The following is a 14,656-nucleotide window of genomic DNA, read 5'->3' on the forward strand; positions in this document are numbered from 1 at the left end:
GTCGCCGGGCCTATGCAAAATAGGCTCGGTGTGCGCAGGAGGGGTTTAAAAGGGTTACGCGCGTAACCCTTTTAAAATCTGCCCCTTAGTGTGTTCATGCCATGGTTCATGCAGCTCTGTGTTTCATTTGGCCTGTCACAGGGTAGGCCCACGACTAGCCGCACTCACTGTCAAGGCCCTGCAGTAGTCACAACTCCGATGCAGCTCAAATGCTGCCATACTTCGTCCCCTCCCTGGGTTCCCCTAGGCATGTGCGTAGGGCGAGCGTCAATGTTTAAAGGGACCATGGCGGGAAAAGCCTCATGGTGCCTTCAGATGATGTCACCAGCCCCGGGGTGCTGCCAGTCACTGCCTCAGCAAAGGTTCTCCTGCCTGGAGCTGTGCTTGTTCCTCCTGAGTTCCTGTTCCAGCGATCCTGTCTCATCCAGCCTTGTCCTGCTCAGCCTGCTTCATCCAGCCTTGCTTTACCCAGCCTGCCTTGTCCAGCCTCTCCTCGTCAGTCCTCAACCCTTCTTTGGCCTGATCTCCTGGTACTGACCTCTTGCTTCGGACTTGGACCTGATCACGCTTGCTTGCCGCTTGCCTCAACCCTTGGCCTATTTCCGGTATCTCCTGTCTGCCCTGACCTAGGCATGTTCCTGGACTCTTGTTTACTCTACCGCCCTAGGGACCTACCTAAGGCTTGCTGGCCATCATAACCCAAAGGCTCAATCTGTAGGGGAGGTGCTGGTATAGGTGAAACTCCATTCTATCCTGCTCCAGGACCTGTTTGCCAGCTGTTGGCATAGTCCTCACATGTTTACCTACGAGGCTGCAGCAGCTACACCACAGCACTAAGGGCTCACACTCACACCACCCATCGCACTTTGCCCCTCTCACTGTGCTTTGTGGTGCTCAAGCCATGGTTTATGCTGCTTTGCCTGCTCTCATGGTGACTTTGGATGTTCATTCCATTCATGTTGGTGCTCTTTCTCCTCTTTCGGTGCATTGGGCTTTACATGCCAGTGAATGTGCTGCTTTGCCCCTATCTTGGTTCTTTGCTACATTTCTATTACTGTTCAGCCTCTTTGCCCCTCTCACAGTGTCAATGAGTGTTCATGCCACTGTTTGGCCACTTTTCCCCTTTTGCTGTGCCATAGGGCATTCATTTCACTCTTTTTGTCAATTTCTCTCCAGTCTTTGTGACTTGAGGCTCTGCAAGTCTCATATAACTTGGATAGAAAACCCCAAAGTTAGAGTAAAAAATAGGATGATGTATTGCTTCCCCTGCTGATTTTAATGGAAATGAAATACATAACATAACAAAATAAACTACATAACTTATGAAACAAAATTAACGAAGCAACACAAAACAAAAGATTTTCCATGCACAACCCTTCTAATTTGCATTACACCATTTCCCAGTCACTAACACAAATAGTGAGAGGTGTAGGTCACATTGTACTAAAGTATATCACATTGCATAGATTTAATCTGTTTTTTGGGCATCCCACGATAATTAAAATGTGCCAACAACATGGCATAGCACTGAATAGCAATCATTTACTTACTAGTAACAGCAACCAGTTGCCCGAACTTTCTCATAATCCTTGAATGTTGTTAGAATGGCTAAGATCAGACACCCAAAGACTATTAAAAACCTAAAAAGGTAAACAAAGGAGAGGTAAATTAAAAGATATTATCGTCAGTCCATATAAAGGATTTATACAGAAGATCTATGTTAAAAGATGTTAGTCACACACAAATATCTTCCTGCAGTCACTTTCAATGGTGACTGGTGTTGAATAACCTTTATACAAATGCAACATTAAAACAAAATAGCATATATGGGCCAGCAGCAGCACTATGAATGAGGGACCTAGATTTGATTACCAGACCCAGCTTCTCCTCATAGTGCTGGCAGGGCCTGAGGATGCTGAGAAGGCAGCATTGGTAGGTTTAGGAGGGGGAAGGATGGGGGAGGGGGAGAATCCCTGTCATAGATCAGGGATCATGCATACTGGTTTCCAAACGGATCTGTGGTCCCTGCTAAGGTCTTTCACTGTGATCGTTGAGTTACTGAGGGAGAATGGTGGGGTTTTATCAGGAGATCAGTGAGGGGAAAAAAACCCCTGGATGCCATACGTGACGGTTCCATGAAACCTCTAGAGGTTTAAACAGGAACATTTTTATTTAGGTTGTTTTATTTCATTTGGTGCTTTTTTTTTTTTTGTGTTTCATTACATATGCGTAAAACGCATGTAAAGTTGTACTTAGGCACATAAAATTGAGTTTTTGCATGTAAGTACAATTTTATGCATGAAAAAAGGTATTCACATAAAACAATGACACAAAATTAGCAGACAACCCTGCTGTCCTTCCCCCATACCCTCCCCACGTATGCACTGCCACTACAAATGGTAACAAACATAGCTGAGGAAGGGAACCTCAGATACGAGGGAGGGCCTGCCTGACTCTCTCAAAACACTTTCAAACAGCTTACATTTACATATTTTAATCATTATGGTACTATGTTTATTAAAATCATGTCTGCTAAATATTTGCACGCTGTCACGGCTCTTGGTAGCCTAAAGTGACACGAGGAGTCAAATGCTATCAACCATGCCGTTTCCCCCAATACGCACCACAGTCCACGAAACCTGTTAGAGAGCCTGAAATCAAACCCACGTTCCTGCATCGTTTGCAGAACCATTCAGATTCTGCAGTGAGAACCTACCCTCAGACCAGAACGCGTTTGCTCACCGTAACACAGTCATGAATAAGTAACGTAGTAAATGATGGCAGTAAAAAGATCAGCTTGGCCCATCCAGGCTGCCCGGTTATGATTAAGGAATGATTAAGCTTTTTCCTAGGCAGCTCCGATTTTGTGGAACTCTAACCAGCCTGGCTTCGGGAAGAAGGCAATATTAAAATGTTTAGAAAAAAGGTGACGGCCACAATCTCTACAAGGAGGCAAATTGATGAAGTTCTTTTCAGTATTATAGGGCATTTTTTTTTTATGGCTTGTAGATGATATGTGTTTTCTTTTATTAGTTCTAAGATTGCAATCCGCACTGAATGCTTAATGCTAGGAGGTGGCGGAATATAAGATTTTAGAAATAAGAATAGTAGACTTGCTCTACGCCGGCTGAAGAAGAGAAACAAATTCAAACTTTGAAAAACAAATCAAGCACACAAACTCGTGACTTATATCTAGGATTGTTCGCTTTTTCAGTGGGAATTTCTTCTAGTTATTTTATAATGACCCATAACCAAAGCTGACAGAAATCTATAAAAAAATGTCTGCCTGTTCCCAAGATAATCAGGAAAATCAGCAAACACCACCCCCCCATACCCACACACACACACATGATACAAACTGCAAGAGTGAAAGATGTCATGAAACAGTGCAAAACGGCATGGTAAGCTTCTTTGTGTGAGAGAAGATCACGGCCAGGAAGAACATGTACTTCTAGCTAGTTATCACCTGGACTCTGCCATGTGTCCAGTATTTAGAGTTCTCCCAAATGACCATTTACTTCATAAGTCAAATGAATAAGTAACTTTTAAAAATTCTTTCTAAAGTCACTATGGCAATAAGACTCTTTTTCCATTCCTTTCCATCATTTCCAAATCTGTACTTTATTTTGTTATCCTCTACAGGAAAGAATGTTTCACATTAAAATCACAGGGAGCAATATTCAAACTGCATCCCTTGATGCAATGTCTGTGCTTACTTTTAACCTGCAGTCCTTGCACCAGTTTTCAAAAGGAAACTCCACATGGACTTTCCCTTTGAAAATTGCCCCATGCAGTCATTTGTGCTCGCTTCCTGTGCCCGTAGGATTTTTGCTTGAAAAGTTCAGGTTAGAAAATGCAATTTACGCACATAGGGGCAGATTTTCAAAGGGTTACGCGTGCCGGGCCTATTTTCAAAAGGCCCGGCGGCGAGCGTAAAGCCCCGGGACGCGTGTAAGTCCCAGGGCTTGAAAAAATGGGCGCTGGGGGCAGGGTGGGGCGATCTGCGGTGAGGGCATGGCCGGAGGCCTCTGCAAGGCCGCTGGGCCGGGGGATCACACGCAGGCAGTTGGCCGGCAGGCATAACTTGTGACATAAAGGTACCGGGGGGGGGGGTTGGGGCTGAGGGGCGGGACAGGTAGGGGAAGGGAGGGGAAGGGAGGGGGGGAAGGAAAGTTCCCTCTGAGGCCGCTCCGATTTTGGAGCAGCCTCGGAGGGAACGGGGAAAGCCAGCTGGTCTCCCCGAGGGCTCGGCACGCGCAAGGTGCAAGAGTGTGCACCCCCTTGCGCGTGTCGACCCCTGATTTCATAACATGCGTGCGACTGCACGCGCATGTTATAAAATCGGGCGTATATTTGTGCGCGCCAGGTTGCCCGCACAAATGTTCGCCGCGTGCAAACATTTTAAAATCTGCCCCATACTTTTCCTCTCTGACCTAAACATGCCCCCTGGGAACATCTCCCCTCAATGTAGCTAACCATTTGCACATTGTATTGTATTTTTGTCTCTTGCTTGGAGCATTCACTCATGAACAAGGGGTTGGAAATTCAACAAATGACATGAAATGGCAAGGGGGCAATTTTCAGACAGCCGACATTCCTCTCTGTATTAAAAATTTAGTGCTGCAGTTGTTTCATGCTGTGCATCTTGCTATTGCGTTCTGTCAGAAATCTTCGCCACAGCTTGATTCTGAAAGAGCGAATATATCAGGAATAATAGCTTTGCCGGAGATCTAGAGACTTACATCTTAATTTGCAACCAATACTGGACATGGCGCAGAAACTAGCTGTAGACTAGAAACAATTTTTTTTTGTTGTCAGTCACAGAAACTAGCAATACAAAGCTCGATCTCTTTCTGCTGGTATGCACGCTTTGTTGATTTTTTGCTCTGGGCATGTAAATGACTATGGTATATAAAATACAGGCATAACTTTACACCTCCTGACTCTATATGCTGACTTACCCACACTGCTGGAAATTACCCTCCCTTGCACTCCCTTCTAATGGACATTTTTTTTCCTCTTATCACTGTTTGGACAATCACAAAGGATGGTCGGTCCTTCACCTTCTTATAAACTCTCATCTCCTTCCTTCATTCAACCTCTTTCTTTGTACTCAATACCCCTGCATCCTACTTCACATTCACCTGCTCACACTACACAATCAGCAACCTTCACAGTTCACCACACACACATATTCATATAGACACGCGCACTCTCTCCTTATATTTGCAGCCATTTGTTTACTTTTCCAACCGAAGATCATTCACTTCCATTATATTCTCCAGCATCCTTTTCAGAAGCAAACTATATACACACACAACAGTGCAACTTTTCAAATTTCTCAGAATAGTAACAATGCAATGTCTCTCCCAATTTTGGAGGTGTGCAAAAAGTGATCGATGATGAAAGCAAGTGCTCTCTCATTGACCCTTGGCCACTGCTGCCGTATAGGATGCTGTGGCCTGAAACTTTATTGCTAGAGTCTTTAGTTTCACGGAGTGTGGGAAGGAACGGGCAAAGTTCAAACAGTGAATTTTGAAGGAGAATGAGTGTGCTGGTGGCGAGAGCGACGTGTGTCCAAACATAGAGGTTCAAGTGCCCCATTCAGCATAGACACGCTGAATGAGGAGATCTGTGTTAATTCCAGGCGAGATATACATTCACGTCCCCATCTCCACAAAGATTATAAAGCACAGTGTACCGAGAAAATGATACATACAGTACGGCAGCATTACAACAGTCTAAAGGCATTCACTCCTCACTAGGTTTTGATCTGTTACCTGTAGCCTGCATTAACTAGTCCCGAGAAACATGGCCAAGTGACTACAGTCTGCAAGGGACATGGTGCGGGGATGGGCTGCCAATGCAAAGGCGGTCTTGCCAACCTGAAGGCACCATATTCCTCACGCTCCTTGGAAATGGCCTCTGAGTGCCCCCTGTCACCCACCTGAACACCAAATTGGGCCGTTGCAAGTGTGGTTCAGAGCATGACGCAAGGCCTGGCAGCATCATGTTGAATGTGTGGCTTTTCTGGCAGGAAGGAAATCATCACCCTTCCGCCGTTGACAGGGCCAGCGTGAAGCTTTAGGCAGACTAGGCAGCCACCTAGGGCGCCAGAAGTGGGCAGGACTGCGCAGTCAATGTGAGGGCACCATTTTTGAAAATGAATGAGTCGCGTGGCGCGATGCATAGATTGGCGAGATTGCAGAGCGAGAGAGATCATGTGGTAGGGTGATGTCACCGCCTAGGGCAGCTGACTATACTTGCACCGGCACTGGCCGTTGAACACTTTACTGGAGACTGTGGGTAGGTGAGTTAATTTTCCTGCATTAGGAGGGCTGCATTAAACCTCACTGACATTTTTTTGATGTTTTTATTTACATGTTTTTATGATTGTTGATTGTATGGCTTTTTTAAGTTTTAGTGTATTTATTGAAATTATTATTAATGTTTTATTGTAATCTGCCATGATCACATGGAATGTGTGGAAAATAAAAATAATGTTGGATAGCAAATTCAAGGCTAATCCCTAAACAGTTAATTTATTTTATAACTTTTGAACTAATTACATGTGCATTAGTGTTATATTTGGGAATGCTGGTAGCAAGGCTACTCCACATGTGAAGTACATGTGGTAATAGCTTTTGTACATGGGCAACAAATAGCTCGTTAATTAACACCCATTAGTTCATAGATCTCTGCGTGGACTATAGTTATTTTGAAATGTATATGATAATTAAGAAAATGTTCTGGTATATTCCTAGTTCAAGGGAAGCTGGCAACAATAGAAAAATCATAAACAAACAGCAATGGAACATTAAAAATTATGAAAGTCAAATTGAAAACTTTTTAGAACTCGAATTATTTACTTTTCCAACCGAAGATCATTCACTTCCATTATATTCTCCAACATCCTTTTCAGAAGCAAACTATATACACGCACAATGCCTGGAACCAGGCGCAAAAGGTAAGACAAAGGAGGGGGGTTTAGAGTAGGGCTGGGGGGGGGGGGGGGGAAGGTTAGGGGAAGAGGTGGGAAGGTCAGGTTAGGGGGAAGGGAAGTTCCCTTCCAGGCCGCTCTGATTTCGGAGGAAGGCAGTGCGGCTCGGGGCACATGTATGCCCGCGCGCACCTTTTTAAAATCTACCCTATAGTTCTTTCGGATTACCACACCCCAGATGCATGAATCTGCACTTCTTGGCATTGAATCCCAGCTGGTCGGGGGAGTGACTCTACATGCATAAGTGCCTTTCTTTCCCATCACTATTAGCAGACCCCTAACATGAGTAATAATAGTATATGCATTTATTTATTTGCAAGAATTTAGATTCCGCTAAGGAGAATTGAAAAAATGTTGCTAGATAGAGATTTTTTTTTCTATTTTAACCACTAGAGGGCATTCCCACTCCACCATAAAAATGCTCAGCACAGAACTGTCTCTGTTGATATTAACTACCCTGCTAAAAAAAAAGAAAAATTAAACCTTACTTATTTACTGCATTTAATGGTTTTTTGGAGCATGAAGAAGCAAATGGCTACAACTGTTTAGGAAGATAATTGTGTCATAACAGAAAACCTAATTTTAAATCTTGACCTCTGTTTTCTTTTTAAAAGAAAGACAAAATGTAGAGCACTGACTTCATTATCACTTATGTGTATGTGTTGGTAGAGCTGTAATGAGGTGCCAATCACCGTGAATATAATTTTATAGCTGACGTTAAAGAAGAAGCTTCTGAACAAAGATGGTTAGGTTTGCAAACAGTGCCAAGATGCATTTCTCTTTCACACTTGGGACAGCGTAGGGCGATGCCAGTCATCCAATATAGATGTTTCTGTACACAATGGTCAAAGTTATTGTATTCATAAATGATGTGGCAGTGGTTTCTATGCAAGTATCTTTTTCCACAACTCTCACTGCTTGTCATGAAAAGAAAATCATTAATACAGTTTGGGGAACATTTGGACCTCTATAAATCAGCATTTGTTACGTGTCCCGGCCGCGTTGGCACCGCGGCCGGGCCTGCTCACCTCGTGCTTCCTTCAACCAGCTCCGGGAATCCCTCCCCTGCGGCCGCACATCCATCCTCCGCACAGGCCTCACGGCGGAGCTCCCGTTGGGGCTCCACGTCCTCGGCGTCCTCGGCCAAGTCCCTAGGCGTGCGCGCAGTTGACGTGCAGACCTTTAAAGGCCAATGGCGGAAAAACCCATGGGGGCACCTCCTGATGACATCACTTAGATTCACTACTTAAGGCAAGGCTCTGTCTCCAGGACCTCGCCTTGGCAATTGGGTTGGTAGAGCTGTAATGAGGTGCCAATCACCTGGAACTGACGGTTGACACTGTTGGTGTGCTAGTTTGCCTTCATGTTCCAAATGTCTCCTGTTCCAGCGTCTCTGTATGCCTGTGTCTTCCGTTCCCAGTGGCTCTGTGTGTTCCTGTATCCTTCTCAGGTAGTACCTCTCCGGACTGACCTTTGGTATTGACCTCTGCCTGCCTGACCATTCTCTTGCCTGCCGCCTGGAACTGACCACTGCCTGCCTGAAAATTCTGTCTGCCGCCTGAAACCGATCCTTGCTTGCCTTGACTATGCCCGGACTGATTCTGGTATTGACCCCTGCTTTGGCTGACCTCTCCTGGACTGATACTCTGGCTCTGATCCTTGCGCTTCACTCGGACACTCTCTTCCGGCCTCCTGTGACCATTGGGCCAGTCTGCTTAGAAACCAACCGCGGCTTCCACTTGGCTAGACCTACAGGCGCTGCCTATCTCGCCTGGAGGACCTCCCTGAACTGTTGCCTCCCTGAGGTCTCCAGAGCTTCCGGTTCAGGTCTAGCTTATCCATTCTGCATCAGCCGCGCACCCTTGCTCGTGGTGGGCACATCCCTCCGCTAACTCTCCGGGAGACCACCAGAGGCCCACCTAAGTCCAGGCAGTCCGGGTACCCAAGGGCTCAACCTGCGGAAATCCCAGACTGTTAATGGAGAAGCTCCAGTTGCCTCTATCTCCTTGTGTGCTCCGCTTCCTGGTGACGGGCTATACCCTAGTCTAGACTCAAGGCATCCATTTAAAAGGAATGCAACCAATAAGGTTCATTTCATTCGGGGGGGCCTTCAATTCTTTATGGGTCCCCCCAAATGAAACAAATTGCCCATTAATCATTGCACGTTGCACATTTGTTTTAAACAAATGCATATTCCTAGTAAATAGGCAAAAGTCATTTATCTTTTCAAATAATACGAAAACAAGGGAAGACTCTATGAAACTAACAACAGTAGATTTAAAACAAATGATAGAAAGCATTTTTTTTTTTTACTCAACTCACAATCAAGCTGTGGAATTTATTGCCAAAAGACATGGTCAAGGCAACTTGCATAGCAGAGTTTAAAAGAGATTTGGACAAATTCCTTAAGGAAAAGTACTAGCTACTAGTATATTTAGGAAAGCCATAGCTCATCCTATTGAGTGATCACTGAAAGAGATCTACTTTTTGGGATGTTCCAGGTACTTGTCTCCCAAACTAGAAACAGCTGGGGACATGATGCTGGTATCAATGGACCCTGGTCTACATCAGAATAGTATATCTTTCATTCTATATTTTTATCCATCTTTCTATCTCTGGTTTGAAGCATGGAGAGAGGCAGTAGAGCCTGTTGTGTGTAAGAGAGTAGTTGCAGACTTAACTCAAAGGTCTGTAGGCTGTTTCTTTATATTCAGAGAGATAAGGAGGGAGAAAAAGCAAGTTTGATGTTTTCTTTTCCTCTGTTTTTTTTCTTCTTTGAAATCATAAGGTCATGGCCATGAGAAGGTGTGAGAATTTCCCATGTGTAAATGAAAACTTGCTCTTAGTGTTTTGTTTTGTTTTTTTCAGGCTGGAAAGGAATCCTAGCCTGAAGTGAAAGAAGTCCAATTGGTTTGCCTGAAGGCTCTAGAAATAAAAAAAAAAAACCCAACACATTAGTCGGCTATGATTTCTTTAAGTAAGAAGAACTTTGATTCTGACTTTTCCAATCTGTATGACCGAGTGCAAAAAAAAAAGTGCTACATGATTGGGGAGGAGTCGTACCCACATAGTGGTAATGCTTCAGGAAAAGGAAATTAGACTATCCTGCAGAGAAGAAGAGCAGATCAATTAGAATTTAGGTACCCGAGCTGTCCTAAGAGGTGAAGGAGCTCCCATAACCTGCCATTAGGAGATCCTGCAATATAAAAACAAGAGGATCCCATATGGCTAGCTCATGACTGTGTAAGGGGAAGAAATAGATTAATCTCTAAGAAAAATTTCAGAATTGAAGAAGCTTCATTTGAGTAAAGTTTATTGGTGCAACACCATCCAGGGTGTGAAGAGCGATTTGGCAGATGCCAAGTGTGCAAACCATAAGGAATCTTCCCATCTGCTCAGGAACAGACCTGCACCTGTAGCCCCCCTGATCAGTGATGGATATGGGTTGGGGTTTAAAATAATTTAAAACTTTCCATAATCAGATGTATACATTTAAAATAAACGTATTTACCTTTGGGTTTTTTTCTATATTAGTTTTCCTTTCTCCTCTGTTTTTATCTTGACTTCACTCGATTCCTTTCATTTTTCTTCCTTTATCTCTCCCTTCATGTGTCTGACACTGCTCTTTCATGTCAGTTTTCTCCATGCAACTCTTCTAATCAACTCTGCCCCCCTCCCAGCCTGCTGGTCCCTCATTTGTGGCCGCTTTCTAGTCTTTTGTCTGCTGAGCTGCAGGGATAATGATTGAGAGCATAAGCTCTGTCTCCTCACAGTCCCATCCTTCTCCTCAGTAAGCAGCATAAAGGGAAGTACTGTGGCAGTTCCCCCGTCCCCCAAGGGGGAGAATCATCTCCAGGAGCCAGGTCAGATGCCTACTTGCTGAACTTGCCTACTGCTGTCCTCCTGACCAGGAAACTGAGCTGCTGCAGTTCCTGCTGACACTGTCCTCTCTGGCTGACATCATCCCGCTGACATCATCACAACGGGACATAAAGGTCATGGGCTACTGTGGGAGGGCAAGAAGCCAGAAAGGATTACAATCTTCAGATCCCTACACAGAGAGCCTCCCCTGCCCCGTGGCCTGCCCGGTGTTGGCATCCTGACTGGGATGCTGAGCCGCTGCCGCCATATTGATCACTACCCAGCTATGTTTGTGTGAGCAAGTCCGTCTGTACAAAGAACAGGCCTAAAGCTATTTGGATAACTTTAACCGAATATTCAGCAAAACTCTCACCTAGCTAAGTTCTGTTGCATAATATCCCGATAAAGTTTTTTTGGGCAAAGTTATCTGGATAACTTATCTGTTTGGTGGGCTTTTGAAAATAGACCTCATAGTCTCCAGCGCTGGTTGCCACATTTCCAAAAGCCTGTGAAATGACCCTCAAGAACCTAACAGAGGAATTTTAAAAGGAACGCACGTGCGCCCATAAACGTGCGCATTTGCGTGTGAGCGGAGATCCGCTGCAGTTTTAAATCATGCACGCAAGTTCGCCCATATCATTGAAAAGGTTGCTTGAGTAAATGTCCTGCATGTATTTTCGCTAGGGTTTTATGGAGCTATGCAGGCAGATTTTAAAACATGTGCTAGTGAGGGGGGAAAAAAACAGTTTTCTTAAGTAGTCCACCAGTTTGCCCAGTTCACATCGAGGTCTTCAAGACCCCTCTGGTTTTTCAACCTGCAAGTCCCCTTCTTGAACTCGAACCGTCATGCTGTGCTAAAAACCCTAAAACTGGATTATCTCTAGGCTTGCTCCTCATCGGGATGAGCAGTAAAGTTACCTGGATAACAAGCCGACAGGGGCCATGCTCAGCCTTTTTTAAACACAAAGTTATGCGTGGTAGGTCTTGGCCCCGCCCCCGCCCCTTTTCCACTCCCCTTATTCTTGACACACGCACGGGTACATATGCGCGTACTTCGCTGCGTCTTAAAATCTGAGTTGCTCGCGCGTGGCCCGCCTACGTGAGCATGTTGGCGTGTCTGTGTGTGCAACGCTTAAAAAATCTACCTGTAAATATGGATGCGCGGGGGTGGGAGGTATGATAGAGACTCTCAAAGGTATAGATAATGCTCAAGCTGCATTTTTTTTTTCAGTGACATGGACATTTTAAAACAAGAGAACGTGATAGGGAGGACAGGTTTTAAAGCAATTTATGGGGGCAAAAAGCAATTTTTGTGTGTGAATCATCTCTCTGAAAATTGACTTTCCTCAATGTGGCTAAAAGAATATGGCTTGCAAAATAGCATGCACTTTTTTTAGCCACATTGAAATAAGACGTTCCTGAAGACATGTTTAGGCTGGGGGTGGGAGGCGTGAAGTATGAGTATAGATAGATTTTTCAAACCTTTGTCTGTAGTTTTCCAGTAAAAATCTGCCCAGAAAAAAAAAAAAAGCTGTTGCGCAACTATGTGTGCTTCGTGCCCGTGGCAAGTTTCAAAGTAAACGTGTTTTTATTTTGAAAGCCTGCAGGTAAAAGGTGTGCCTGGCCTTTGTCCCAGAGAGGATGATTAAAAGGGGTAGATCATGGGCAGCACAGGGAATTATTTCTTCATGGAAAGGATAATGGATACATGGAATAGCCTCCCAGGGGTGGCAGTAGAGAGAAAAACAATCATACAATTCAAGAAAGCATGGGCCAAGCACAGAGGATCCCTAATTAAATGATACTGCAACAGGAAGCGAAAATGAACAAACTGGAAGGCCTGGGGTGAGGGTGGCGGTCTTTATCGGCCATCATCTGCTACGCAGTTATTAATAGGCTCTTAGTGACACCACAAATGAGTGAAAGCCCCCATTTAACTCTGAAACGCCACAGATCCCTAACTATGGAAGTGTTACTGCCCCATTGTAACATATGCATTAGTATAAATATATTAATGCAGGTTGCCTACAGGTCAGCAAGGTCTACTTAGGTTGAAGTCATGATGAAAGCTTTATTTATAGAGAGGAACAGCTTAAGCACTGATTTCTATATTTAGCTGAGCTAAGGAAATCCACAGCTGTGCTGCAGTCACAGCTTTGACTCGCCAGCTGTTTGGCTCCTTGGCAAGCCTGTGCTCCTTAGGCTGTCACTCATGCTCTCTGCACCAGCTCGCCTATGTTGGTCTCACTCAGAGCAGCCCTTTCGGATAAGTATTGCCACCACAGGCTTCCCTAGGGCCTTTCAAGATGACTCTGATTGCACAGGGTCAGCATTTCAGGTTCACTGAAATGCTTTCTTTCTCCGTTTAACATTTCACAGCGTGAAGCTTTTTGAGGCTTGCCTTTCTTAGATCTTTAATGCCCAAGTACTCAAAGTCCTGCCTGCTCCTGCAAGTGAAAGTGGAAATTGCAGTATCCACAGGTTTGGTTGTGGCAGGGGCAGAGAATTTGGGAAGCTTATGGCCAGGAACGTAAATCAGTGGCACAGGTATGGGCATTAAAAATGGACAGCATAAGGTTAACTCTAATTTCTATGACAAATAAAACATTTCCATTGGATTCATACCCCGTATCTGAATATTTCAATGCACAGTCAGAATATCATTTCACCTATGATTATTATTATTATTATTATTATTATTATTAAATGTATCCCCTGTCCTCATACTATGGTACTCTAAGCAAGTTAGTGTCAACAGTATATAATTCCAATAATTCCAATTCCACACATCTAGAACCAAATACACAACATTCATGCCCAAACTGATTGCATTCACTGAAAATGTATACCTCAAAACAGAACTCCAACCACCCCTTATCCAAATACTATTCCACCTCTCACTAAAAACCTGTTCCCCTTAACCTCCCATCAGCCTAAGCCTCTCCCATACCCACATATATTCTTACTCCCCCAAACCTATCCAACCCTTACAGAAAAAAACATTCCAAACAGCCCCCGTCACCCAACCCTTCTTGTCAATATATCCAACCACCTCCCACCTAGTCTAGCTATCAGCCTAATCTTCTACCCCTCACTTCAAGAGAAATAAGACAGCTCTGCTCCTCATAGGCTTTTCTAAAAATGCCTACCTTGATCAACTTCCTAAATGTAACAAGGCTCTAATCCTCATAGGCTTTCCTGAAAAGGGCCATCTTGACCAACCTTCTAAGTATCAACCAACCATATTTCTCATGGAAATTTGGTCCACAATGGTGGAGCAACCACATCTGAAAATTTGTTGCTGGGTTGCTAATGTGGCAAAGGTGCCACTAAATGTGCACTAGTCCTGTATTTTTATGGGACTACATGTTTACACAGATTTACTCTGTGCAGTGTTTGGAAGTTTAAAAGTGCAAAAGTGCAGGGTCTTGGCAAGCCTGGGCAAAAGATGTTGGTGGGAGGACACTTTGGGATAGCCCTTCCTCTAATGGGATGTTCAGAGTGGTTTTTTTTATTATTATTATTTTTTTTTTATATAAAGGTTAAACGTTTATCCTATTTCCTGACCTGGGAAAATTCTAGATAGTGTTCTAGGACAGCCCAGGGCTGTCCTAGAACACTATCTAGAATTTTGCATTGTGTGTGAATGGCACACACAATGCAATTCTAGAATTGTGCATTGTGTGTGAATGGCAAGCATGAAGTTGGACCAATGGTTGAAATTTTGTGTCTGTTATAAATCTGTGTGTTGGCCTGTGAAAGGGGCTGGTGACTGAGGAAGGAACTCAAGGGTTA

General features: G+C 44.2%; 1 protein-coding gene across 1 annotated transcript in view; it reads right to left on the reverse strand.

Moving 5' to 3' along the window:
* The window catches only part of KCNQ3 (potassium voltage-gated channel subfamily Q member 3), a 627,835-nt gene that overhangs the window by 135,906 nt on the left and 477,273 nt on the right, over positions 1-14,656 (reverse strand). Inside the window, 2 exon segments of the mRNA XM_029592045.1 lie at positions 1,551-1,579; positions 1,582-1,640. Of these exon segments, the coding sequence (XP_029447905.1) occupies positions 1,551-1,579; positions 1,582-1,640 (88 nt within the window).

The sequence above is a fragment of the Rhinatrema bivittatum genome, chromosome 2, assembly GCF_901001135.1.
Source record: "Rhinatrema bivittatum chromosome 2, aRhiBiv1.1, whole genome shotgun sequence".
NCBI classification, from domain to species: domain Eukaryota; kingdom Metazoa; phylum Chordata; class Amphibia; order Gymnophiona; family Rhinatrematidae; genus Rhinatrema; species Rhinatrema bivittatum.